This window comes from Trachinotus anak, unplaced genomic scaffold, assembly GCF_046630095.1.
Source record: "Trachinotus anak isolate AG129_WGS33_773 ecotype Australia unplaced genomic scaffold, CSIRO_AGI_Tana_v1 ptg000023l, whole genome shotgun sequence".
NCBI lineage: Eukaryota > Metazoa > Chordata > Actinopteri > Carangiformes > Carangidae > Trachinotus > Trachinotus anak.
The window spans coordinates 9,414,054-9,440,542 of NW_027273874.1; the positions used below are offsets into that span (position 1 = coordinate 9,414,054).

The 26,489-nt window shown below is 44.1% G+C and overlaps 3 protein-coding genes across 8 annotated transcripts; 2 read left to right on the forward strand and 1 right to left on the reverse strand.

The window, feature by feature from the left end:
• Nucleotides 1-545: 545 nt before the first annotated feature.
• LOC139607172 (coiled-coil domain-containing protein 171-like) lies at nt 546-12,566 on the reverse strand. Of its 4 annotated transcripts, none has more exons than XM_071459850.1 (25): nt 12,433-12,566; nt 11,611-11,883; nt 11,065-11,338; nt 10,597-10,747; nt 10,338-10,507; nt 10,050-10,196; nt 9,810-9,902; nt 9,014-9,174; nt 8,188-8,326; nt 7,510-7,597; nt 7,317-7,432; nt 7,137-7,226; nt 6,766-7,047; nt 6,033-6,200; nt 5,639-5,806; nt 4,758-5,247; nt 4,520-4,657; nt 4,257-4,411; nt 3,783-3,926; nt 3,509-3,688; nt 2,752-2,897; nt 2,523-2,577; nt 2,310-2,441; nt 2,002-2,154; nt 546-1,803 (listed from the first exon to the last, which is right to left on the reverse strand). In XM_071459850.1, the coding sequence occupies exons 2-25, from the start codon at nt 11,751-11,753 to the stop codon at nt 1,564-1,566; spliced, it is 4,023 nt and encodes a 1,340-aa protein (XP_071315951.1). In that variant the 5' UTR covers nt 11,754-11,883; nt 12,433-12,566; the 3' UTR covers nt 546-1,563. The 4 variants fall into 4 exon arrangements, with proteins under 4 accessions (XP_071315951.1, XP_071315948.1, XP_071315950.1 ...); XM_071459847.1 differs by having other exon boundaries at nt 4,257-4,426; XM_071459849.1 differs by having other exon boundaries at nt 4,257-4,426; nt 11,611-11,763; nt 12,433-12,539.
• wdr55 (WD repeat domain 55) lies at nt 12,549-15,890 on the forward strand. Its single transcript, XM_071459903.1, has 4 exons — nt 12,549-13,170; nt 13,716-13,822; nt 14,401-14,670; nt 14,810-15,890. Exons 1-4 carry the CDS (start codon nt 12,628-12,630, stop codon nt 15,144-15,146), a joined length of 1,257 nt encoding a protein of 418 aa, XP_071316004.1. The 5' UTR covers nt 12,549-12,627; the 3' UTR covers nt 15,147-15,890.
• Nucleotides 15,891-16,030: 140 nt separating this feature from the next.
• LOC139607173 (hepatoma-derived growth factor-related protein 2-like) lies at nt 16,031-26,261 on the forward strand. 3 transcript variants are annotated; one of them, XM_071459851.1, is made up of 13 exons: nt 16,031-16,671; nt 17,508-17,682; nt 17,803-17,867; nt 17,973-18,108; nt 18,672-19,082; nt 19,654-19,890; nt 20,197-20,254; nt 20,838-21,763; nt 22,415-22,503; nt 22,586-23,624; nt 23,779-23,880; nt 24,178-24,520; nt 25,051-26,261. In XM_071459851.1, the coding sequence occupies exons 2-13, from the start codon at nt 17,599-17,601 to the stop codon at nt 25,068-25,070; spliced, it is 3,510 nt and encodes a 1,169-aa protein (XP_071315952.1). In that variant the 5' UTR covers nt 16,031-16,671; nt 17,508-17,598; the 3' UTR covers nt 25,071-26,261. The 3 variants fall into 3 exon arrangements, with proteins under 3 accessions (XP_071315952.1, XP_071315954.1, XP_071315953.1); XM_071459853.1 differs by lacking the exon at nt 16,031-16,671 and adding an exon at nt 16,685-16,953; XM_071459852.1 differs by lacking the exon at nt 16,031-16,671 and adding an exon at nt 16,976-17,409.
• The last annotated feature ends 228 nt before the right edge of the window (nt 26,262-26,489 follow it).

The following is a 26,489-nucleotide window of genomic DNA, read 5'->3' on the forward strand; positions in this document are numbered from 1 at the left end:
TTTGAGTTTCATTAGAAATATTCACACTTGCTTCCTGTATTTGTTCACCTCATACACAGACATATACAAAGGTATGACCTTGTTGTTGGTGCCGTTTTATGGTGAAAGATGACGGACAGTTAGAGTCACTGGTGTGTTTGTGTTTCCTCCTCGTGTTGTTGCTCCAGCAGCTGCTGGTCATTCTGAAGATCCTGTTGTGTCGCTGGCTGCCGGAGCTTCTCTTTGTTTTGGGATTAAGTGTCTTATCCTCGGGGGGATTCATCACTTCTCATCCTGCTTCAGATTTGTCACTTGCAGCAGGATGTAGGATCTGGTTTTCTGTGAGAGAAGCTGCCGTTCTGTCAGGAATTAAACTTAATCTGTCGTTTGAGGGCGGGACAAACTCTGACCGCAACACTGGACGCCTCCCGCTGAATGAACCTGTCATTTCTCAGTGTGGAGTGTGTGTCAGGGGGCTAAAGGGAAACACCAGAGTCAGCTGTCCTGTCTGCGATGCTAAGCTAAGCTAGCCACTCCATTGAAAGCAAATGACAGGAGAGTCAACAGATGAAAAAAAGAGTTTTAATTGCACCAGTCACACCAGTCACTGCCGAGATGCTGAGAAAAGACGACGGGACCACAAGGTTTTCCTGATCTAACACACAAACCACACGAGCACAACTTCTGCTATCGACCGCACAACAAAGACAAAAATGAAAATAATCAAAAACACAGAAGTCGTCGCTGACTGGGGAGAGAGGATGGTGCAGAGCAGCAGCGCAAATTTAGAGAAAAAGGTTGTTTTTTTTTAGTTTGGATGGAAACAAAAAGATTAGAGACGTCAAACCATCTGAGGACCAAACGTCTCCAGAGGAAAAAGGAGATTCTGTTCAGCTGAATCAGCACAACTGTGTGTGTGTGTGTGTGTGACAGCAGCTTAAGTCGCTTTGTTGACGTCTCAACACACAGACGCACAGAGCCTGAGGGTGTGAGAGCGTGAGGATGCTTTTATACTCAGACATTCATAGAAATCCACAGAGGCAAAGCCTGAGGCCTTCACTCACACACACACACACACACAGACACAGACACACACACACACGGTCGTCGTGCTGATGCAGCAGGAGTAAAGTGTCGTATTTTTCTTCTTGTGGTTCAAAACTTTTCTCACTTTTGTTTCTTCATTTCCAGCATCTTCGGACACTCGTCACTGCAGCTTAACGCACTTTCTCACACACACACTCACACACACACACACACACCATATGGCCTCCACACGTCTGTCACCAACCAGCTGTGTGCGGTGAAGATAAAATGTTTTTTTTTTTTTGTTTTTTTTTTTACAGCTGATAACTTTTATAAAGAAAGTTTTGATTGTCTGGACGTTTACTGATCGACTGACTTCACATCTTTCCAGGACTTTCCATGAGTATGTCAAAGAGTTTCCATGACCTAAACACAAATTCTTCAGCTTCAGCTCCTGTAACTGTTTGAACTTTAACGTTTGTTCTCAGGAAAATTCCCAAATATTCTTCCAGGACTTTTAACTGAAATAACAAATAGGATCTCCAGGAATGAGGGGGTTTAAACTACAGGAGTGGTCTTCAGTTTTCCAGTCCGACTCCTCCCACTGCTCTTCTTCGTGGTTTTGTTCTCCTTCATTTTGGGCCTGGGGGCTTTGGAAAGTGGGGGGGAGGGGGCGTGGTTTGGTTGGGAGGGGGTGGAGTTTGAACACACTGGTGGGTCCTTTGAGAATTCAGAGAGGGGAACAGGTGGAGGTGTTTCCGTGTCAGCAAACGGGAATGTTTCCGGAAAGTCAGTGACCTGGAACACGGACAGACTTGATTTATTTGATGCTGTTGAAACATGAATAAAACACATTTGATTTATCGACCGATAAATAAATAAATTAATGAATTATTAGTTTCTCTGTATTGAACACGTTCTGAAAATACTGTTAACGCATTTACACAATTTGAAAAAACAATGATGTCAAAATCCCAAAAATATTACGAGTCTTACAGGGACGAACGCCAGGTTGTCACGGAGACAGGCGTCCTGCAGCTCGCTGCGCAGAGCGGTCACATGACTGCGGTGTGCGGCGACTTCTTGCTCCAACCAATCGATCCTGGAGCTGCAGGTGTGACAGAGCTGAGAGACGACGGAGAGAAGACTCTGAGAGAGAGAGAGAGAGAGCGAGAGAGAGAGAGAGAGAGAGAGAGAGAGAGAGAGAGAGAGAGAGAGAGAGAGAGAGAGAGATGTGGTTCAAATAAAGAGAGAAGCAACAAAGTGATGGAAGAAGAAAATTAGAAAGATAGAAAGGCAGATACCTGACATGCTGCCATCTCTGGAGCTTCCATGATGCTCTCTGCTCCACTCAGGTCAAGGTGTTCCCTGGGTAACGGCAGGAGGCGGGGCTGAGCTGAGAGTGAGCACCGTGATTGGAGGAGACTTTCCCTGACCTGAGGAGCACACAGTTTTATGTCACCATGTGTCAACGTGTGTGTGTGTGTGTGTGCGTGCGTGCGTGCGTGCGTGCTGACCTCCTTGTAGCTCGTCTCTGCAGCCTTCATGTAGCTGATCAGACGTTCTTTACGTCTGAAACAGAATCATCACACGAAGAAGAAGTTGTAAGTTGTGTGTTTCTTCTCCTTCACTCTTTATAGAGCATTTGTTGGGGACTATTTTCAGCGGCGGAGTAATCTACATTTGGTGCCACCTTGAATTCAAACAACGCCCTATGACAGAACGACAGAGACACGTGTGTGTTACCTGGTGGCGTCTCTCAGCTCCTCCTCAGCTCGCTGCAGTCTCTCCTCCAGCTGCTTCTTCTCCCTCTGAACAGCTGACAGGTGCTTACCCAGAATCCTCAGCGAGCGCTCCTTCTGACTCGCCTCCAGCCGAGCCTCCGACAGAGCCTGAGGAGAGAGATGATGTGAGTTCATCATCAGTACAAACGTATTCATGGACAACAATGGAAATTCCACCTTAGATTTACTTTTCTAATGATGAACTGAACGAACAGGAGGCTGCGTTCAGGTGAAACACAGTAACGTTCATCATTAAATATGTTTCCTTTACTCAGGGGTTTTTAAAGTCTGACACTCCTCTCAGACCACTGCCACCCCCCCAGACTAGAAAACTGGCACCATTAAAAGTTGCCAAATTAGCTATTAGCACTTCCTGTTTGTCTGTACATGTACATAGAGAGAACTGTCACTGGGTCACTGAGGAAAACTTAAAAACAGGAGGATTCTCAGGCAAGTTCTGCCGTGTTTAGGACTGTCTTTGTTTCTATGATGGATTTGTGGACGGTAATTTGTGAATTCATTGTGTCCTCGGAGAGTGTGAGTCACACTGAACCTAAAAATGTGCATCATGTCTGTGTGCTTGCGTGTGACTGAGTGTCAGGTGGATTTGTTTCACCTCAGCTGTAACAGGTTGTGTGTCAATCATTCAAGAATGTAAATAACCTCTGTTAATACCTGGAGTGTAATTGGCAGAGTCAACCAAAGCAGTTGAACTGTACCTGTGCGGTCTGGCCCAGTGTGTGTTGCGTGTTGCTCTGCTCGGAGGTGTGTGTGTTGACTTGCAGCTGCAGTGTGTGCAGCTGGTTTTTCTGTTCCTGGATCAGTGTCTGAGCCTCGTGTTCTCTGTTCAAAGCCTGACGGAGCTCCACACACACACTGTGGAAACGCTCAGCTGGGACCTGCACACACACACATGATCACAGGCATGAATGTGTGTGTGTGTGTGTGTGTGTGTGTGTGTGTGTGTGTGTGTGTGTGTGTGCGCAGCCTCACCGTCTGGCAGGTGTCCCCTCTCTCCTGCCGCAGCCCTCTCTTCAGATTGGCCACCTCCAGCCTCAGACTCCGCCTCTCCACCTCGGCCGAGTGCAGTCGTTGGCTGAAGAGCAGGAACTGCTGCTGCAGGGTGGACACAAGGGTCTGATGGGAAGACACGCAGAGGTCAAAGGTCAGCAGGTGGACACAAACCCACAGGTTGTCTAAAACGTGAAGCATCTGTCTTTACTCTACACTCGACACAAAATCTAATCATGATTGTCAACCAGTGTCAACTGGACACTGAAGAAGTGATCAATCAATAATTAAATTTCTTTATTCTGTTTTTGAAAAATGAATTCCTAATTACATTTAAAATATTAAATGGAAAAAAAGCTTTTAAAATGTAACTATTTACATTTTTTTTTAGTAACCCATGAAGTAAATCTGAATCTGTGTCAGTTACATGTGTTGGTCTGTGTTGCGTTCACTGACCTTCATGTTGGGCTGTGGGGGTGTCAGTCGGTTCAGGCCGAGCGTCAGTCGGCCGCTCAGCGTGTCCTCGTCCGCTCTGCAGCACGTCTCTTCTGATTGGTCAAGAAGGTGATCCAGGAGGCGGGACAAACCCAAACGAGCTGCTGACATCACATCTGGAGGGGAGGAGCCTGGAGAGTCAGAAGGAGACACTCACTTCCTTTAACACTGTCCACCTCAACACAGACACTGTGTATATAATGTGTGTGTGTGTGTGTAGTTACCAGTGTGTGCTAGCGCCCCCTGCAGGTCGGCCATGGAGGACATTATTGTGGAGGAGAGTCGTTTAGAGCGAAGCCATCGAGCACACACACCGTTACGACCTTCATCACCACCATCGTCATCATCATCTTTATCTAACCCTTCAGATGCAGTGAATCATCTCCTCATATGAAAACATCATGACTCACATTTGTTGATAATTATAAATTTGACAGAAGGGAAGGAGAATCGTCCACCGACCTGCACTCAACACGTCTTGACCCTTCTGTGTTGCCGTAGCCGTCTCTCCGCAGACACACACAGCCGAACCGCCGCCTCCTCTTTCCAGCCGAAACAAGACCGTTGTCCTTTCAGCAAGTGTGCGCCACCTATTCACAGCCAACACCACGCACACACTCCTCCTCCACCTCCTCACCGCCCTCCTTCCTCTATCCTCCTCTTCCTCACCTCCCAGAGCGTCAGCCAGCCTCTTCACCTCCTCCTCCAGCTCCTCCCTCTCTGCCAGACGCCTGGACAGGAGGCTTTTCTGCTCACAGAGCGACCGCAGACGACGGCTGAGGTGTTTCCACGCCCCGGCCAGCAGGGCGCAGGCTGACAGGAGGGAGGCCGACTCCTTCCGGCTTCCAGAGACGAGGCCCTGGAGCCGGGAGAGGTCAGAGGTCTGGGAGGAGCAGCATAGCTCCAGAGAGGAGACGTGATCACGGAGAGAGTCGCACTCAGAGCGACACACCTGAGAGAGAGAGAACGCAAATACAGAGCAGGGCACTAAAATAAAGAGAGGACACTTTCAAAAATACTAATCAGTTAACATCACAAAGTCAGCACCGTCCTCCCTGAAGCTTTAAAGGTCCAAATAGTATCTCAAGGCTTTGTCCGTGCCTGTGTTTTGTTTAAAGCAAACGGCTGCTATCAAGTCACGGGGGACGTTAAAGTTGGAGGTAAAGTGATGATTTTAGTCTGTTGTTCATGGAGGAGCTGACTAAAGGGACAATCCACTGAAAACTTCCTCCTTCATCTTCACTACCATCCAGCTGATTCAGCTCTGAGCCACAGGGGGAGACGGCTGACTGCAGATCAGAGCTGTGGGAAATAAAAGCGCCTGGAGGACGCGTGTGTGTTACCTGCAGCCTGTTCTGCAGCTGCGACACCGTGTGTGAGTGCTGGCTGCTCCAGGCCTCCTGCCTCCTCCTCACGCTCTCCTCCAGACGAGACAACACACACTCCTGACTGCGCTGCAGCTCGCGCACACACACGCTCTTCTTGTTGCACACACGCTGCAGGTGGGCGATCTACAACAGCAGAGACAAAGAGGACATGACGGTTAGCCACATTAGCGCCGCCACCAGGAAACTACATAGCTGGTTGAAACACTGAGACTCAGCTTTCGGTTTTCAAGTCTTTACCAGCAGTGGTGTAAAAGTTACCATAGTAACCATAGTAACCATAGTAAGGCCTGCCCCTCCCCACCCGAGGACCATGGCAGCACAAAAGCCCAAATGACTGTGTTGTGCTTACCTTGTCATTGGCCTTCTGGAGGTCAGAGGTCAGCCCATCCACCAGTTCGGTGATGACATCACACAGCTCTGTCCAGGTGAAATTACCCAGGATGCTTTGGGGCTGACTGAGGAGGACGCAGCCGGCTAGGAGGCGCTGGTACAGACAGTAAAGGAAGGACAGACGGGCCTAACACACACACACACACACACACACACACACACACGCATACACAGTGTGACGCTGTTTTACAGGATTTACTCAGCATCATCAACAGTGTAATTAAATACTTTCAGGTTAATGACATCATGCTGCTGAGTAACAACAACACACAGAGAGGAGGAAGAGGAGGAAGATGAAGACCAGTCATCAGAGAAGAAGTGTGATGTTCATGGAACAGACAGTGAACATGTGTTTGTACCACACAGAGTCTGCACAAAGACAAAAGTCACATCATGCAGATCTGAGTGAGATGTGGATGTGGGGCCTCTGGGGCCCCGGGGTCATCACTCCAGCCAACATACAGAAACTACACAGCACAGATTAGGCTGGTTTTTTTCTGCCTCTCACATTAGACTGTTCAGGGTTCATAAATAATCTCTTGTCTCAGAGTAAAACAATAAAAAGGCATCAGAGGCTTCCGCAGCTGTTGATCAGATGTTTCCTTGGTGGAAATGAAAAGAAAGGGAGGAAGGACAACTGGAAACGGACAGAGGAGAGGAAGCAAAGGAAAACTAACTACACATGTAATCACCTGTGACTCTTTGTGGAAGTGGTCAGTTATCTCCTGGACTTCTGCTGTCCTCTCCTCCCTCTCTCTCTGCTTCTCTCTCTCCTTCTCTCTCTCCCACTCCTCCCTTTCTCTCTGCTTCTCTCTCTCCCTCTCCTCCCTCTCTCTTTGGTTCTCTCTCTCCCTCTCCTCCCTCTCTCTTTGCAGCTCGGCTTGCAGACTGCGGCTCTGCATCGACCAATCAGAGCTCTCCTGGCGAAGGCGAGTCACCTCCTCCTCCAGCTTGACCAACACCTGCTGAGACTCCTGCAGCAGAGACAGACAGACAGACTGAGCGGTCGTCCTAAAATCGGTTAATTTCCCAGTGAAATCTGGTCTGGGATCAGACGTCTTACCTCAATCTGTCTGCTCTGATCTGAGGTCAGCTGTTGGAGGGTCTGGTTCTCCTCCTGCAGCCTCTCTGATGCAGAAAAAAGATCCTGGACCTGCCGGGGAGGTGGGGGGGGTGTTAATCAGAGTTACAAAGACGATGAACTGACAGTGAAACGCGTCGTGAGGAGAGAGAGAGTGTTCACCTGTTTCTCAGTCTCCTCCAGTCTGTGTCGGTCGTCACAGAGCGTCGTCTTCAGCAGCTGCAGGACTTCTGCAGAAGGACTCTGTTTCCCATCATGCACTGCGGGGGCACTACAGCCTGTAGATACACACACACGTTGAGAATCGACCTGCTGATGTGTGGTTGTTTGCAGCAGGTGTGTGTTGAGTGTTTACCTGTGCTGTTGTGCTGTTGAAGTGTTTCTCTGATCTTGTGCACATAGTTCACATGAGCCTCTTCAGTGTCAGACTGCCTCTGAGCTGCCTACACACACACACACACACCACATACAATTATTACACATGTTCATCATAATAATATAATAATAATAATACACATCATATGTTTGCAGCAGAAATCACTTGTTGCCAGTGTGGAGAAGACAGCTCTGAACAGGTGTCACCAGGTAAATGTAAAAGGCTGCTTGATGAATACCAAGTTGGTAAAGATGGAAAACAGTTTTTTCCCTGATTTTTCTCTTTCTTGTTGCTTTTTCTTGTGAAACACTGTGTAGTTTTACTTCTTTTGGCCTCTGAACTCTTCACAATGTCACTATAACAAGGTCGAAGATTCATTTTGAGGTGTTCACTGATTTGGAGGCTTACAGGAAATATAATTAAATGAGGGATGAGGGGGGTGTATCCTGCAATCAGCATCTCCCTCAGAAACTAAGTTACATTTTTAAAAACTAAATCACAATTTAATTAAAATACCTTGTGTTTAAGGTCCTTTGTGTGTTTAACATTTCCATCTGTTGTGTTGTATGTTGTCCTGTCAGTTCTGCTCTTCATCAGCAAACTTTACTAGGTGTGTGTGTGTGTGTGTGAGAGAGAGAGTGTGTGTGTGTGTGTTACCTGCTCCAGCAGCGAGTGTGTGTCGGCGTGTTGTTTCTTTTCTTTCTCCAGTCTTTCTGAGAGGTCAGAGGTCATTTTCCTCTCAGTTTCCAGAGCGATGCTTAGCTCAGATTTACACTGATCATACTCCGTCTGCAGCCTGCACACACAAACTCAACTTCAGCCTTAAAGTAAATTATACACTATTACAACTATGAACATACAAACACAAAACACATATGAAAATCAAATACTGATCGAGTATTTGAAGTGTGATATGAAACACAAACTCATTATAACAGTGATGTAAGAAGTTAATGAATAATTTAGTCATTACATTCATCACAAATAAGTTAAATATAAAGTAAAGTAAAATAACAACACACTGATGTCGATAAAACATTGACTTTAATACGCAAAATAAATAATACTGATCCATAAACAGCCATTTTTTACTGTAATTACTATATTTCTTTTAATTGCATAATTTTGATGTCTTACTACATAGATTTTATTTATTTTTTAATTTTCTATCTTCTTCTAGGTTATTGTCAAACACTTTGAAAATGTGCAGTCTTAATAAAGTTATTATTAAAGTTGTTTTTTAAAGAGTTGTCACCAGTGTGGGACGGTTTAAATGTAACATTAACAGAAAATACAAAAGATTTTACTGGAAATTAAATTACCAGCAATAACCAGTAAACAACAACACAAATATACAACAAAAATACAATTCAAACAGAAATAGAAATAGAAATACAACCTGTATAATGTAAACTTAATTTTTCACTTCAGAAGTTGCTGTTTTCTTTTTCTGGTTGTTTGTTTGTTTATGTCGTGATCTCACCGCTCCAGAGCGCGCTCAGTGCTGCCGCTCCTCTCTCTCTCCAGGCTGTAAGCTCTCTCGACCTCTCTGAACTGAGTCCTCAGTAGCTCCAGGCTGCACTGCGCCTCCTGCTGGCCGGACCGCTCCACCGCCACCGCCGCCTCCAGGTCACGCACCCGCAGCTGCCAGGTCACACGATCACAGAGAGGGTTTATTTGACAGAGGTTCATCAGCTCATCGTATATTCTGTCTTTTCTTTGTTTTCATTTTAGAAACAGGTTCCTCACTCCCAGACGTTTCCTGGAAGGAATTTTTCTGAGTCAGTTGTCGGAGTTTAGTGAGTTTCCAGAGGAATTTCCTTTCATTTTATGTGTCATTTGAAACTTTAATTTCAACACATGTTAAATTATTTGCTGCCTGAAGACAAATTCACATTAGTACATGTTCGCATTTTCCCAATGACTACTACAGAATTACATCATATTTTAGATTTTACATAGATTATTATAGCTCATTTATAGGAAATATTATTTAAAGGCCCATCGAGTCTAAAGGTAGATGTCCATGTGTTTGTGATTATAAAGCAGGTCAAGGTTCTATATTAATACTGTGAAAGTATCAAAGCCTCAGTCCACAGAAGAAGAGTAAAATATGGGACCTTTAAAACAACCCCAGTTTGTTTGGCTGCACTGTAAACAGATACAGCAGCTGCTCTCTTGTTGTATTCCTGTCCCACGTGGGGCAATGCTGTTCTCAATTATGGACATACTCATGAAGCAAATCCAAATTTGAGAAGGAGGAAAAGTGTGTTTGTTACCTGGATGATCTCAGAGTTGAACTTGGACTCCAGGTGAGCTGCTCGCTCCGCTTCGATGCTCGACTCCAGAGTCCTCACCCTCTGATCTGACACCTGGAGAGAAAGAAATTACAGGCCAGACATTTTTTTTTACCTTTCTCTCCTCTGTCTGTTCCTCTTTTCAGCTCTTTTCTCGTTTCGTTCTTCAGCTTTTTACCTCCTTCCCTTTGAAGTTTTCCTCTGCCTTCCCTCCTTCCTTACCTCCTTCTCCCTCCTGTTCCTCTCCTCTCTCTCCATCAGGTATTTCAGCTCGTCTGCTTGTCGTCTGTTCACCTCAGCCTCCTTCTCTCTCTCCTTCTGCACCTCTGTCATCCTCCTCTCCGTCTCCTCCAGCGCCACCTCCTGATCCTGGAAGATGAGCAGGTGCAGGGAGCAGCAATGTTTAGATTTCATCAAACCTGATCCACCTCTCCACAACTCTCAACACCAAACATGATGAAAAACAAAGAAACAGTCTTCTAATCTGAGCTGTGTGTGTGTTTGTTTGACCTGCAGCAGCCGGTGCAGTCGCTGGTTTTCAGAGCTGCAACTTTGAATCAGTTTGTCACGTTCCTCCACCTCCTGCTGCAAAGCATGCTGGTCCTCCTCCCTAGCCTGTCGGATGATGTCCAGAGCTTTCTGCAACTCCTGCACCGTCTGCTGGAGCTCTGCTGCTCGCTCTGACACACACACAAACACACACACTTACTATCACCATTATTTTTGTACATCCACTACAGTGTCTGCAGGGTGCGTTTGATTCGTGTACCTGTGAGAGTGAGTTTGTCTCGGCTGAGCTCAGCAGCTCGGTCAGCATCTCTCTGGCTCACAGTCAGCTGATACTGAAGCTCCACCCTCTGAGCTTCACCTCGCTCCACCGAGGACCTCAGCCGGGTCAGCGCCGCCTGCAGCCTGCACAGCTGAACACACACACACACTTTAAATACACACTCATGTACCTTATCAAATCAAAAATACACACTTCTATGCTACAGCAGAGCTCTGGTAAGGTCACTTCTTTCTTCTTTTATCTCCACCCCCTGAGACTGTTTTACTTTTCAGAATAGCCTTCAAACCCAACTGACTGAACTGTTTGTAAGACGTTTATAAGACCTCACACAGCTCCCTCTGGAGACACTAAAGGCTTCATACTACTCCCACCACCTGGAAACAGGTGCTGATGTGTAAAACTAGTGGGCTTCACCTCTAAGAGTCCACTGAGTTGTTTGTTTCTCACCTCCTGGTTGTGACCGGACGTCAGCTCCAGTTTCTCTTTCTCCAGGTGGTTGACTCTCCACCTCAGTCTCCCGGCCTCCTCGCTCCCGTCTCCTCCTTCTGACGCTGCCCTCCTCCCCGTCTCATTTCTCTCTCTCTCCCTCCTCCTCCCTCCATCTCCTCGACTTCTGTCCCTCCCTCTTCCTCTCTCTCGCTCCTCATCTGCCGTTCTTCTCCCTGCTCCATCTTCTGCCTGCTTCTCTTTCTGTCGCATGATGGTGATGATTTCCTTCAACCTGAGGAAAAACGAGACATCTAGTGAGGACTCAGACCACAGCGACAACAAAACAACTACAAAGAGACACAAGACTACACCTATTTCTTGATTGTATTGATTATATTTTTGTACTGAGACTGTGATTTATAAAAATGTGCAATAAAGTGCTCAATCGTGTCAAAAGGTACATGTTGCAGAAGCAGCACTTTCAGAAGCTGTACATCGTCCATGGTCAGAAAACACCTAAATAGCAGAGTTACTTCTTTAAAAAGTGAAATTGTCAGCCCTCACCTTGATATCTCCTCCTCGGAGCTCCTGCTGGAGCTCACCGCAACCCTTGGCTGGTTCCCCCGCGGTTCTGCTCGCCCTTGCCCGCTCTCCCCTCGCCGGTCCCGGCCAGGCTGTTTCCTGCGCTCCGCTGGTTCGACCTGCATAGCTCCGCTCCTGGACAGAGGTTAGTGAGCCTGTGAATGAGGTCCGCGGGGGCTGTCCTGGCACCGGGGAGGCTGCCTGGTTGCTCGGCTGCTGGTGTTGCCTTGGCAGCAGATGCACTCAACCCCTCACCTGAAGCCAAAGCGATCTCCATTTACAAACCCACCATGTACATGTTCGCTTCAGTGTTGTCAGACAGAAGTTCCTCCTTAAAAAGTAAGACTGTCGACGAACCATTTGGATCCACTTTTAAATGTTTTACTTTTATAATTGACAGTCTTCGTCCTCAGAAGCGCAGAGCGATGGGCGGCGTTAAGCGGTGTCAACAATATCCACCTGAAACCCAGTCACATTCAAGCTGTTTGCTAGACCCCATACATGCCGAAATTACCAGACAGCCTCAACGATTCACTAAAAGTGTCAACGCTTTTTCTAAAGTGTCTATATTTTTGTTAGCAAACAAACAACATCAAAGTCTTCAATTTTGTGAATGGAGTTATGCTCCCTACGAAAGCAACCCAAACAAACACCCTTTTCACGGTTAATATTCCAACAAGAACACCACTGTTCGCTCAAAACCAGGTTTAACCAGTATGAGACGGCCTAAACCACCGACTAAAATTACAACTCTGATAATAAACCATGGAAATATAAAAATATTTAACTTTTAGAGACACTTACTTCAAGATTTGATCAGGGGCGGTTTGAATCCGACGCCATCTTTAGCGTCCATACGTCATTTTCACACGAACTCTGGATTGGCTGAATGACCGACCAATGGCGACAAACGTTCTCCACTAACTCTGTTTATCGAGAGCGCACCGATTTACGGCAGCGCCCCCTGCCGTAAATCGGTGTAGACGGACAGCAAACAACATGGCGGCGCCCACTGAACACGTTGAAACCGCTTCAGCAGCAGAAATGGACCGAGCAGAAGCTCCACAGACCTCCAGAGACCCAGAAACCTCGGACTCAGAGCCCGCGGGTCAGGACCCGGAGCCCGATGAGGACGAAGACGAGGATGGAGGCGAGCCGCCCGGACCGAGGATCCGAGACACGCCGGAGGACATCCGACTGGAGGCGATCGCCAACACGGTGGCGCTGCACCCGGGCCGGGACCTCCTGGTGTGCGGGGACGTGGACGGGGACGTGTACGCGTTCTCTTACTCCTGCACGGAGGGGGAGAACCGGGAGGTGTGGTCATCCGGACACCACCTGAAGTCCTGCCGCCAGGTGCGCTTCTCCGCGGACGGGCTGAAGCTCTACAGCGTGTCCCGGGACAAGGCCATCCACCTGCTGGACGTGGAGCGGGGGCAGCTGGTCACCAGGATCCGCGGGGCGCACGGCGCTCCCATCAACAGCCTGCTGCTGGTGGACGAGAACGTCCTGGCGACCGGGGACGACGGCGGCACCCTGAAGGTCCGGGCAGTACCATCCTGATTCAGAGACCGTGCCCAAGCTTTGTCCAGCCTCTAGAGGCTCATGGTCTGTGGTGGTCTTTATGATGTAGCTTCATCTATGATGGCATTTTAACAGCCTCTGGTGGGGTATTGGTGATTTAATGTGGTGTTTTCCTTGTGTAAGATGGTATTTTGATGATAACATGATCCATGAAGGTCTTTTCAATGTCCATGTTGGTGTTTTGATGGTAGTCGGTGATGTGAGATAGTATATCTCTGAAGGACTAAACTGGTCTGTAAATGGTCTAAGACCCATGTATTTAATAGGCAGACTCTGTTAATCGTAAATGTTAAGTTTCTGCTATAACATGATATATAAGTTATTACCCAGCCCTGTCTTCACTGATCTATTTTATATTATTGTCCTTATTTAAATATTAAAACCAGCTGGGTCAGAAACAAGCTGCTCAGCCAAACTGGTCCAGTCAGACTGTGTCGTTTGACCCTCTGAGGATGATGTGTTTTGCCAGCCCAGAGCACTAACTTTCATGGTTTTCTCTGAAGGTGTGGGATATGAGGAAAGGGACGGCGATCATGGATCTGAAACACCATGAGGATTACATCAGTGACATCGCTGTGGACCAGGCCAAGAGGATCCTGCTCACCTCCAGGTAGTAACAGTTTGTTCACTCTGACGATCATGTCGTTACCAATGAGGATTATTTGCAGTGAAACCGATCTTTCTGTGCGTATTAATCTCAAACGCATCATTAGTTCTTAGATCGATTTTCATTCAGCGATTGTGTTCAGTTCATTTCAGTATACTATGAAAATCCACATATAAGCGTGAGGCGGTTTTCCAGTGGCCATATTTTTGGTGCTTTCAAGAACGCCTCGAGCTGCTCAGTCATCAGCCTAAGCATGTTTCTTAAGGGCTAAGCTGGTTTTTGGTGATCCAAGGTGCCTTTCGAGAATCTAAACCGGTTTCAAAATGGTTCACGCTGATGTTTTGATGGGGTGAGATGCTTTTACAAGTGTAGATAATCTCTTAAGGTATAAACTAGTTTTAAATGGTCCAATCTTGTCTTTGACTGTTCATTTTATAATGTTTCAAGTTCTTCTTCAGATGGTCTAAACCGATGTTTTCGATGCTGTAAGCATGTTGATTTTGTAAAGCAGCTCCAAAAGTTTGCTGATCAGTAGCTTTTTAAATCCAAGCTCAGCTTTGATCTCCTGTGGTTTGATACAGTGGTGATGGTACCATGGGCGTCTTCAATATCAAGAGGCGGCGCTTCGAGCTGCTGTCGGAGTACCAGAGTGGTGATCTGACCTCAGTGTCGCTGATGAAGAGGGGGAGGAAGGTGGTTTGCGGCTCCAGCGAGGGGACCATCTACATCTTCAACTGGAACGGCTTCGGGGCCACCAGCGACCGCTTCGCTGTCAAGGCTGAGTCGGTGGACTGCATCGTCCCCGTCACCGACAACATTATGTGCACCGCCTCCATGGACGGGTACATCCGGTGAGTTGGGTTATCATTGGCTGTTTTTGAAAGCTTACCTCCAAGGTCCAACAGTCCTGCTTGTCTTTGGTTTCTCACTACATGGTAACTTACCAACATGGTATAATATGATAGTAAAGTTATATCTGTCCTCCATCAGAGCCATCAACCTCCTGCCCAACAGGATTATCGGCTGCATTGGGCAGCACGTTGGTGAACCCATTGAGGAGCTCGCCAAGTCCAGGGACTCCCGCCTCCTGGTCAGCTGCGCCCACGACCAGCTCATCAAGTTCTGGGACATTTCCAGTTTACCCAACACGACCGTCAATGAATATCGCAAGAGGAAGAAGAAAGACGGGCGAATGAAGTCCCTCACCAAGAAAGCCCTCGGAGACAATGACTTCTTCTCAGGACTTGTAGAGGAAACAGAGAAGAAGGAGGAAGAAGAAGAGGAGGAGGAGGAGGATGATAGTGATAGCGACAGTGGCAGTGATTAAAAGGCTGTTCCACTTAGTTTCAAGATTGTTGGAACTGTGCCTTTGGACGATTTAGGCCTAAATGGTCAATGCTGTCATCCAAAGTGCCTCAGTGTCTGGAGTATGAACATCATCATTGTGGCAAACATTAGTAGGTTCTGAACTTCCAGTCCTGGCAGTGTTGGTGCCACATTCAGACTGTGACCTGGAAACAAACCACCACTGGTGACTTTGTTTGAAGATGGAAATGTGAGGTTACAAACACAAATGTAATGGGATGAACAGAATATCCCAACAGTGTAAACACTCTTTACTATTCATGACTGTTGATGAACTAAATATAATAACAAATGATCCGACACTGAAATACTGGGCAGTAGTAACTATGTAATGTAAAGGTGAGTCAGTCCTTTCTGGACTGAATTGTTTTAGTAAATCCTGGTATCACAAGCGGCCAGATTCATCATCTTATTGACCTGTTCTTTGAACATTTACCTGTTCTTTGCTCAGACAGCTCTAGAAATAACCTGGAGCTGGATAAAAGGCTAAAGCTTTTTTTGGTTGATTGTGTTTAAACAGCATTTGACAATGTTGGCTTTTTTTGGAAACAAAATGGTATTGATACCAAAAGTCATTTGTATGTATTGACCAATTTCATCCCTAGCTAGGAGGCAGTGAGAAAGTTCTGCCAGCATGGTTAGCCTGTGAGATGGCCACAGTATGTCTCTGGGTAAATGTGTATAAAATGTATTTGTATTAATTTAACTGAGTAATTGCTTTTTAGATTGTCTAAATATGTTGTTTAAACGTATAAGTTCCTAAAATGTGAAAAGCTGTGAAGAGCCTGAGTTGAAAGAGTTAAAAGGGTTCGACATACAATCATTGGTACTTGTTAGTTTTCCAGTTTTCTATGACAATAAATTCATAATAATAATAATAATAATAATGGTGGGGATGTTTCCCTATTTATAGACATTTAAACACTGAACAAAACATTGATTATTAAAGAAAATAACTGTCAGATGTATTAATAACAAGAATAATTTCTGCAGCCATTCAGTTCTCTTAGTTGAAATAACACAACTTTGCCAGTGGTTATCTGTTCATTTCTTGACACACAGGTAAAAAAAAATTAAAGCAATTTGATAAAACACAACTTTAGATAAATGACTATATAAAGTAAAACAATGTGGGGCTTGAAACTAGTCGGATGGAGGAACCCGAAAGGGACGATATTGAAACTTAGTGGTGCAAATTTATACCAAATCTGTAGTAAATCAACTCTTGTAGCTTTTGTTTGACAACCGCATTAAACAACATAAGAAGAAGACACCTCACTTTTCCCCAAGATGGTACAATCGACCCCCCCCCCCCCCCTCTCTCTGATTGGTACGGTCCAACCGCAGGCGGGAAAACATTGAAGGTCACATGACAGCAAATCAGCCAACATGGCTACGCGTTGTTCAGTAGCTTAGTAACTAGAAGCTTCCTGTCGTAGCAAGGAAACAGAGGCGTTAGTTTACAGAGGACTGTCGCTCGGTTTTCAGTAAGTTTCTGCGTTTTAAACGAATAACTGACAAAACCAACGTAGACTGAGATTTAAATGGGGCTGTTAGGAGCGCTAGCCGGCGCGCGGAGCTAGCTTCTGGGCTAACGTCGCTGTATTTGTAAACACTGAGTGAACATGCTGCTCAAAACGAAACTGCTGACAACGCGACTCAGGTCACCGTGTAAAGAGATGTCAGCGAGAGCTTTTCACTTTTAATTTCGATCGTTTAAATGACATTACGGACGTGTGGTCAAACCTGCGCGACAAGCAGCAGTAAAGGTTAAAAACCGGTTCAAATAATCAGTATTTATGTGAGAAAGTGTCTCCGAGCTGAAGGCGACGTCTTGTTTCCTCCAGAATATTAACGTTACAGTGATGTATGACAAATAAAACAGCAAATCTTATTTGTTGGGAGACTGAAATATTTGGATTTTCAAAAATGTTTTTGTTTGAAAAAGGACTGAAATGATCAGCAGATTATTAAAGCATCTGAATACCACGGACTGTTGGAAATTATAACAGGCTTTCTCTATTTTGTTGAATGAATTATCGATTAATTAATTGAGAAAATAGTCGTCAGTTTAACTGATAATAAAAATGATGATAAAATGCAAACTTAAAGTTAATGTTGACAGTAGACACAGTTCTGGGTTCTGAGCTATAATTCCTAAAGCCTAATGTAAAATACATTTATATATCTGGAGTTTAAACAACGATATGATTAATAATTATCTGGTAATTATTTTGATTTTCAAATTGGTTCTCCCTCATTTGATAGTTCCATAAAGTAAATCCACTGTCAAAGTCCAAATGGATCCTCTGTTTTCTTACAGGCTGTTTTCAGGTGACTGGCAGTGGCAGGCCGACCTGTACGGAGGTTGTTGGTTCGATTCCCTCTGTGTGTTCAAGCCTTAAAGCAGCGAGATGCCAGGGAAAAGCAGCGACACCTTCAAACCAGGAGACCTGGTGTTTGCCAAGATGAAAGGCTTCCCTCACTGGCCTGCAAGGGTACGCACAACTGACAGCACATACAAACTGTAAATACAGTCTGCAACACATCTGAGTCCACCCCTGTGCAATATCACTAAAATGTAACATGACTGGTTTTATATTACAATGATGTTTCAGATCTGTAAGTCAGACGACGGGTACAAGAAACGAGTGCCAGTCTTCTTTTTCGGGACCCATCAGATGTACGTACGCGCAGCTGCAGAGTTACCTCGTTTACATATGAGACAATGTCGACAGTGGTTGAACTGATTGATTGGTTGCACTGTGATTAACCTCCCCCTCCTCAGAGGTCACCTCCCTCCCGAGAACATCGTCCCCTACGTTGGAAACAAGATGAAGTACGGCAGCGGCGTCCGCATCAAAGGCTTCGCTGAGGGCATGTGGGAGATCCAGAACACACCTGGAGTCGGGAGTAAACTCAAAGTCTGTATTCTCTCTTTTTTTCTCTGCTGGTTATGACGTATTAACAGATATTTTCATTATTCAGTAACCTGTCAAACTTTATTTTAGTTAATTGTTTAGTCTCTAAGCTGACAGAAAGTAGTGAAAAATGTCAACAACAGCAAAGATCGTCATTTAACTGTGAGCTAAAACAGAGAAAATCAGCATTAATCTTTCTACTGATGCTGCTTCATTGTTTCGCTTAGTTTATTACATGTAAACATTAATCTCATGCAAACAGTAGATATGTATTGTACCAGATTTAGCTAATGGCCAATGTCCATCTGCATGTGGGCCGCTAGATGCAACACTACATGTACAGTTATATAAACACGTTCAAACACGAAATACTAGAATAAAAATCATACATTCAGTCATACCAGACTCATTCATAGCAGCCAACTCCCTCCCTCACCATCAGTGTTTGTGTTGTGTGCAGTGTTCACATCAATGAACAGAACTGTTTATGACAGTTTTATCAACGTGATGAGGAACCTTTTGAAGTGTTTTGTTCACTGGATTATTTGGTTCTGTTGTTTCCTCAGATACCAGCAAAGAACAACACACAAACTACACCTCCCAAACCGACTTCGGCACCTAAAACTACACCTGTTAAACTGACTTCTGCACATAAAACAACAAATGACAAACTTAGCCCCCCCACCAAATCATCTCCCAGTAAAACTGCCCCTGTTAAGCCCGACACTAAACCACCACCAGCAGCTGCTGCTGCTGCTAAAACTCCAACTAGAGCTTCATTAAGATCTGCTCCAGAGAAAACAACAGAGTCCCAACAGACTTCTGAAAAGGCTTCAGGTACAGACACTTCAGAGACGACAGCGACTACAAGAAGCAGGAACTCAGAGTCAAAGGCGGCAGCAAGTAGTGACCCACCTGCAGGAGGGAGGAGGAGTAGAAGCACCACCAGCAGCACTCCTGCAGGGAATGAAAAGGAGGTAAGTGTTTGTGTGTCTCCATTTTTCAGAGAATCATCATCTAACTCAGAAAGTGAAAACACATTTTCCCAACTTTTACTTTACATAACAGTTTTGGGTTTGTTTTCTCACCACTGGCCTCAGAATCCCTGATAGAGAGAAGAGAAGGGGACAGTGTGGTGATTATCATGTAAAATTTTTGCTGTGAATTCTGTTTAAGTTTTTCAGTTTCTCCAGCAGCAGTTGGCTTAATGCCCCAAGCCCCAGACAGAACCCAAGCCCCAGACAGAACCCAAGCCCCAGGCTCAGATCCTCTCTTCTGATTGGCTGACTGACCCGTTGTTACTAGAGCTCCAGAGAGAAGCCTGAGAGAGGAGATGTAAAACTACACTGAGATGGTTTTTGGTTCTTAAAACCACAAATATATCTTCTGATGGAGATCAACACTTCAGATAAAAGGAAACAATATGGAACCTTTAAATAAGATGAAAACAGATTTTTATTATTACCACCCCTTTGATCAAAGTAGCCTGTGGAAATAAATAGATGACACACAAATCAGTTTTTTTTTTTTTTTTTTTTGTCTCTTTAGGCAACAGCAAACGTGGCCAAAACAAAAGCCTCTGTGAATGAAAGTGCTCTGGACACAGAGAAACAGACACTTGCTGCAGATGCTACAGGCAGTAAAACCTCCACTGAAACAACTACAAGCAAAGTTACAACTTCAAAGAAGACAACAGAATCCAAACCAGCTTCTGAAAAAGCTGACACTGCAGAGGCTGCTGCTACAAGTCCTGCCACCACCAGGAGCAGAGCAGCAGAGTCCAAGGTAACTGCATTGCCCCTGCAGAGTTAAGAAGGACAGACAGATGGGATCAAAGATGTGTTCAGGGGCACCATTAACGTGTGCTGTTGAAAGAAATTAGTATTTGACATTCAGAAAAGAAAGAATGAAAGAGGAAGCTTCCAATGAGGAAAAACTCTTTTCTCAGCATCAGTTAGACAAGTCCAACATAGTCATAACATCCCTGATACCAGGGAGACGTGGCCGTGGTCATCAGAGATAGACAGATGACCTGGTGGCGAGACATGGGCTGTTGGTTTGTTCTAATTCTCTGTGTGTTTGGTTTCTCAGGCCGTTGCTGAGCAGCAAAATAAGAGGACACCTGCTGGCGCTGCTGTGACATTTCCAGGTAACTGACACACCCTCAGACAGCGAGTAGTCAGAGAGTAGTCAGACCCCCCAGAAGTTGCATTCAGTTGAAGATTTCATTTTTCTAAGTATTAAAATTGCTATTTTTGCTATAAATCTATAATAAGTAACCTTTAATGACAAAACTAGGAAGAAAATGTACACATTTTTTGAAATTAGATGAAAGGTGGACGATGTTCTTACTTTGGCATGTGATATACATTCGTAAATAAATAAATAGATTAAGTAAATGAATCGTCCAGATCACCTCATTAAAAATTATTATATTTAGACTTGATATTTAAGTTCAGTTGCTGGTAACCAGACCATTTTAGCTGCTAAACAGCTAGCCCGCTAACTGCATCTGGAGACAGCAGAAGTTTGGTGTAGCTCCTTCAGCAGCAGTTACAGCTTCGTCTTCTTGTTAACTCTCTATTTTGCACATCTGGATTTCAGCAGGTGGATGGGAAGCAGGGGTCTGAATACTTTCAGAAGCCACTGTATGCGCTGCTAATAATCAATAATCTTTGCAGTCAAAGTGCATCAACTGATGTCATAGTTGAAACCATCTCTTTTTCCAACAGCCAGTAAGAAATTAAAGACATCAGAAGCAGAGTCGGAGGGGAAGGAAGAAAATAAGTCATCAGGGAGTCAGGGAGTCAAGAGGAAGAGAGAAGAGAAGGATGAAGAGGAGGAAACAGAAGAGAAGGAGTCATCAGCAAGTCAAGGAAAGAAAGAGGAGAAGGAGCAGAAGAAAACAAAACAGGATGAAGATGTAGAAGGAAAGAAAGAGAAGACAGAAGAGAAGAAGTCAGCAGAAATTCAGGGGATGAAGACGAGGAGAGCTGAGAAAGAGGAGCAGAAGGAGAAGAAAACAAAAGAGGATGAGAAGGATGGAAATAAAGAGGAGAGGACAAGGAGAGAAACAAGGTCAGAGAGTGAAGGAATAAAAAGGATGAGAGAAAAAGAGGCACAGCAGGAAACAAAGGATGACAGACAAGGACAGAAAGAAGAGATGACCATAAGAGAGGAGGCTCAAGGAACAAAGAGGAAGAGGGAGAAGAAAGTGAAAGAGGTGCAGAAGAAAATAAAGGTGTGGGTGAAGATTGGGAATGTGGAAGAGATGAAGAATAAGGGATCAGAAGAGGAGAAAACGAGAGAAGGGACGAAGACGAGGAGAGCAGAGACAGAAGAACAGAAGGAGAAGAAACCGAAGGATGAAGGAGAGGAGGGAAAGAAAGAAGACACGACAAGAAGAGTGGAGCGCCAAGGAACAAAGAGGAAGAGGGAGGTGCAGAAGAAAACAAAACAGGATGAAGGTGTGGAAGGAAAGAAAGAAGAGTTGAGGACAACAACAGAGGAAGAGAAAGTGGGAGAAAAGTCAGAGCAAGAAGGGACGAAGACGAGGAGAGCAGAGAAAGAGGAACAGAAGGAGAAGAAAACAAAGGATGAAGGAGAGGAGGAAAGGAAAGAAGAGAAGGAGAAAGACAGCAGTTCTGTGGATGAGGAGGTAAAACTGCCTTTAAATCATTTCCATGAGTTAGAAATGTTGACTCAGCTCTGAGGCTGCAGAAGAAGAAGAACAGGAACAACACATACACATGTTTAAAATGTTTTATATATTCATTATTAGCATTAGCCAGCAGCTAATACCACACAAAGAGAAACAGCAGCTAATACAAGCATAGTGCTGCCCATAAACTTGTAGATACCTATACTAGTCAAATTTAATATCAGCTGAGCTAGCAGCTAGCCACAACGCCCCTGCTTAGCATTTCAGCTGCTGGGTTTTTACTGGATGTTGAATATTTCTGTTATTATGGAACATTTCTCTTCTTCATCCTCCAGTATTTGTTCTTTTTAATCCTATTCTGCATAGCCTACTTTTATATCACACAATATTGTGAGTCAACACAATAATCAGTCAGGTCCCGCCCCGAAACCTCTCCAATACTGGTGTGCGGTTCTTCAGATAAAATAATACGTCTTTAAAACCTGAATTTTTAGAAGGAGAAGAAATCAAAGGATGAAGGAGACAAGGGGAGGAAAGAAGAGGAAAAGGAGAAACATGGCAGCTTTTAGCTTTATAAAGAAATGTTTGTATTTTAGAGAGAAATTAATTTGAAATGTAATCTTTTGGTTTTTTTTTCTCTGTGTGCAGCGACAGCGCCGCCTGGCAGCCAAGAGGGAGAGTTTGTTTAAATCTCTGAGAGGTCTGCTGAAGTCCGGGAGAGGGGCAAAGAGCTCAAAGTGAGGAAAACATACACATGCCTCAGGTAAAGGAAGTGTGTATCAGATCAAGTGTTAAATATTTATCTTCTGTTGTCATCAGGAAAGTCGGAGACGGAGCAAAGAAGAAGATTGAGATCAAAAATGCAGCGAGTCAGAAAATGCCAGACAAGAGGAGCGTGAAAAAACCAACCGTCACCAAAGTGGTGAACAAGAAATTCATTGGAAAGACGATGACAGAGAAGGAGGTCAGTCACAAAGAAGAAAAGGAGGCAAAGGGCAACAAGGCCGCAAGTAAAACAACAGACGAAGTGAAGACTAAAGAAAAGGAAACTGGGCAGAAGAATGATGAAAAAACAAAAACAGACGAAAACAAAAATGAGGAGGAGAAAGTAGAGGACAAAAATAGCGACGAAACAAAGCAGCAGAAAGATGGAGAAAAGAAGGACGAGAGGAAAATAATTGGAAAGATCGTGAAAGCCGGACAGGGGACGAAGGTTCAGGTGAAGACGATGATGGGAGGAACAACGGTGGCAGCAACAGTGGAGGTGGAAAAGAAGAAAGAGGAGAAGATGGGCGGCAAAAAAATAGAAGAGAAGAAAAAGACAGAGAAGGAGAAGAAATCTGAAGATAAAAAGACAGAAAAAAGCATAGAGGTAGAGAGGAAATCTGAAAGAACACGGGAGGACAAAAAAGACAAGAACATGATGGAGTTAGAGAATAAGAAGAAGGGCAAGGACGAAGAGGAGACGATGCTGAAAAAGAACGAGGACGAGCACAGAGCACAGAAAGCATCTTCAAAATCACAGGAGAATGACGCAGGGGAGGAAAAAAAAACAAGTGAGAAGAAGAAGAAAGAAGAAAAGAATGACAAACCTGAGAAGGAATCGCAGGAGAAAAAAGAAGACCAAACTACAGCAGATCAAAAAAAGAAAACGGAGCCACAAGCAGAGTCCAAAACTGACAAAGAGGCAGCGCCAGAGGAGACGAGTGCAGAGGATAATATTAAACAGAAGAGCGAGTCATCAGATGGAGAGAAGGTGGAGCAGCAGCAGAAGAAGAGCTCGACCATGACGCTGACGGACTCGACTCTGCACAGAATCCATGGAGACATCAGGATTTCTCTGAAGACCGACAACCCAGTGAGACACTTAAGATAAGATAAGATCGCCTTTATTAGTCCCACAGTGGGGAAATTCACAGTGTTAGAGCAGCAAAGTGGCAGTGCAGAGAACAGGAAAGCTGCAGAAACTGCAATAACAATGTATAAATTGTTTTCTTTTGTTCGTCTTCCAGGACATCACCAAGTGTCTGACAGCGCTGGATCAGCTCAGTATGGTTTATGTGACGTCTCAACATGTCCAGAGACACAGTGAGCTCATCGCCACACTGAGAAAGGTACATCCCATTAATCGTTCCAAAAAGTTTTTTTTTCTTTTTTTTAAAGCAAAAATTATAAAAATTTGTCAACCGTGAGACTTTGCTGCTTTTCTTGGTCTTATGTTTGAAATATTACCTCATTAACATGAAAGGATTAGAAATAGGGCTGAATGATAAGCAAAAATAATCATATTGCAATTAGAGTCACGATAATATATTAGAAATGTCAGTAACCCCAATAAAATACAATAACCTCTAAATTCTGTTAAAGCCCTTCTACGTGTGTATTTTTTTCATGCTTATTTTTATGTGTAGATGCGGTTCTATAGAGCGAACCAGGCCATCATGGACAAGGCCTCTATGTTGTACAACCGCTTCAAAAACGCCTTCCTGTTGGGGGAGGGGGAGGAGGTGGTGAGCGCCGCCTTCCTGCGCTCACTGCTGGAGGAGAAGGAGCAGGAGGAGGCTCAGAGGGTGGAGCTCTTCAGAGAGAAGGTGAGGAGGGAAGAGGTGCTGCAGGAGGTGAAGAGACGAATGGGGCAGGTGAAGGAGAAGAGGAGGAGTGACGGAGGAGGGGACGAAGCTGAGGGGAGAGAGGCTGAGAGAGAGGTGGAGAAGATGGAGGTGGAGGCACAGAAAGAGGACGATGAAACGGAAGGTAAAGAAATTAAGAATTATATTTTGCTGCTGTGAGTGAATGTTGTGAGTAATAGAGTTACATATAAGAATTAATCCATGTACATGAAATATAATAAACACATGTTATTAGATTTTATGGCACTACAAATATTGTAATTTGATTAATAATTATTCATAATAATTTGACTAAACAGCACGAGCTTACCGACTTTTTCCCAGCGCAATTTTTGCTGAAGAAGACCATGATCCAGTAATTCGACCTTGCTGATTCTTGTCAATTATTTTGTCAGACTGCTCTTTGAATAATAACGAACAATCAACTTACACAACAAAATATTATTGTTGCAATTATTATTGTTTATTAATAAATGTCATGTATTAACTCTGTATTAAATCATGTATTAACTAAATCAGTTTTATCATGTTTTTTTTTTTTATTCAAGAACAGCTCATTATTTATTTTACTAAATAATTAACAAGAGATACTTTGTGATAAATTTTTATTTTGTTTTATGTATTAATAGTGTTTCTCACTGCCCCCCCCCCCAGCTCCAGTGGACTCTTCCTGATGGTTCGGTGTTCCTGACGCAGCCTGGACTGAACCAACTCCCTGCTGAGGGCTGTGGACCTGAAACAATCCTCCTGCATGAACAATGAGAACATCCACAACCATTTACCTCATCACACACATACACCAGTTTATTACCTGTACAGCTGCTGCTGTTTATTTCCTGTTTTAAATGAAAGGGTGCTGTTGTGTCCGAGCAGTGCTTTGGAGGATTGTTACACCTGAGCAGGTATACTTTGTTTATCTGGCAAGTTGTTGGTGGTGTAGCTCATCCTGACATACTGTCCTCTGCGAGTGTCACTGCATTGGAACACACTTGTTTTTAATTTATTTTACAGTTTTCCTTCATCACTTAAGTGACATGAGCATTACATACATTTACATTAACAGTATCATTATCCTTTACCCATACCTGTCTTTTTAAGCTAACCTCACCGTTACTTAATTATCTTTTAATTATAGCCCTAGCCCTGTTTTGGGTACGTTTTCACAGAACCGTTAACTCCTTTCTTTGTGCCATTTGGATGCAGTGGACTTTTACTCCATCTACATAACCGTAAACTACCTCTGCTAATTATTATCTGTTATGAGGAGAGGGTACATTGTCCTTAAGTTTTTTGTTATTATTTTAAAAATTTTTCATTAATGGTATTTATGGGGACATCAGGTCCTCATAAGACTGTTTGAAATCTGGTGTAAATTCACAGTCACTAAGGTTGCTTTTTGATGTTTAAGGTGCTCAGTGTAAATCACCTGCATATAAATATAGAAGCATGAGTGCACAACATGTTTATCCTGTTCAGGGAGGATAGGAGATGATGGGGCTGATGGGAAATGTGGTTTTATTTAGACTGTGCATTGTTAAATCTGACTTCAGATTGATGTTAAAACAACACTCACAGCTTTAAACCAGAAATGACAGCATTAACCTTAATATTTGTTCTTACACTGCTGGGGAGGACTCAGTGTCTTGCTCAAGAACACCACAGAATTAAATGTATAGTCAGAGCTGTTTAGTGTTTTTCTTTGTAAGATATTTTATTCTGTATTTTATTGTGACAGTGAGATGTTACTATTCTTATTTTTGCAGTTGTTACAGTTTTTTTTTTTAGATGGCTGTTACCGACTCCGTTATGTAAATATGTAATTTTTACTTGCAATTTTTTTAAAAACAAGACCGTTGTACAAAGCTGACATGGTGTCTCGAATCAGATTATTTCACCCATTATAGAAGAGAGTTTAATCAGTATCAACCTTTTTAAATTAATTAATCAGTCTAAGTTAAGTTTACTCTGTTTCTTACATGTTTCTTATTTTGTCAACCAAAAAAACTTTAAATATAAAATACAAAATAAATAAATAAAATGTAGTATATTTAGTCTGTGTGTATATGGTGAGAGTAAACAGTGGTAGGAGCTTT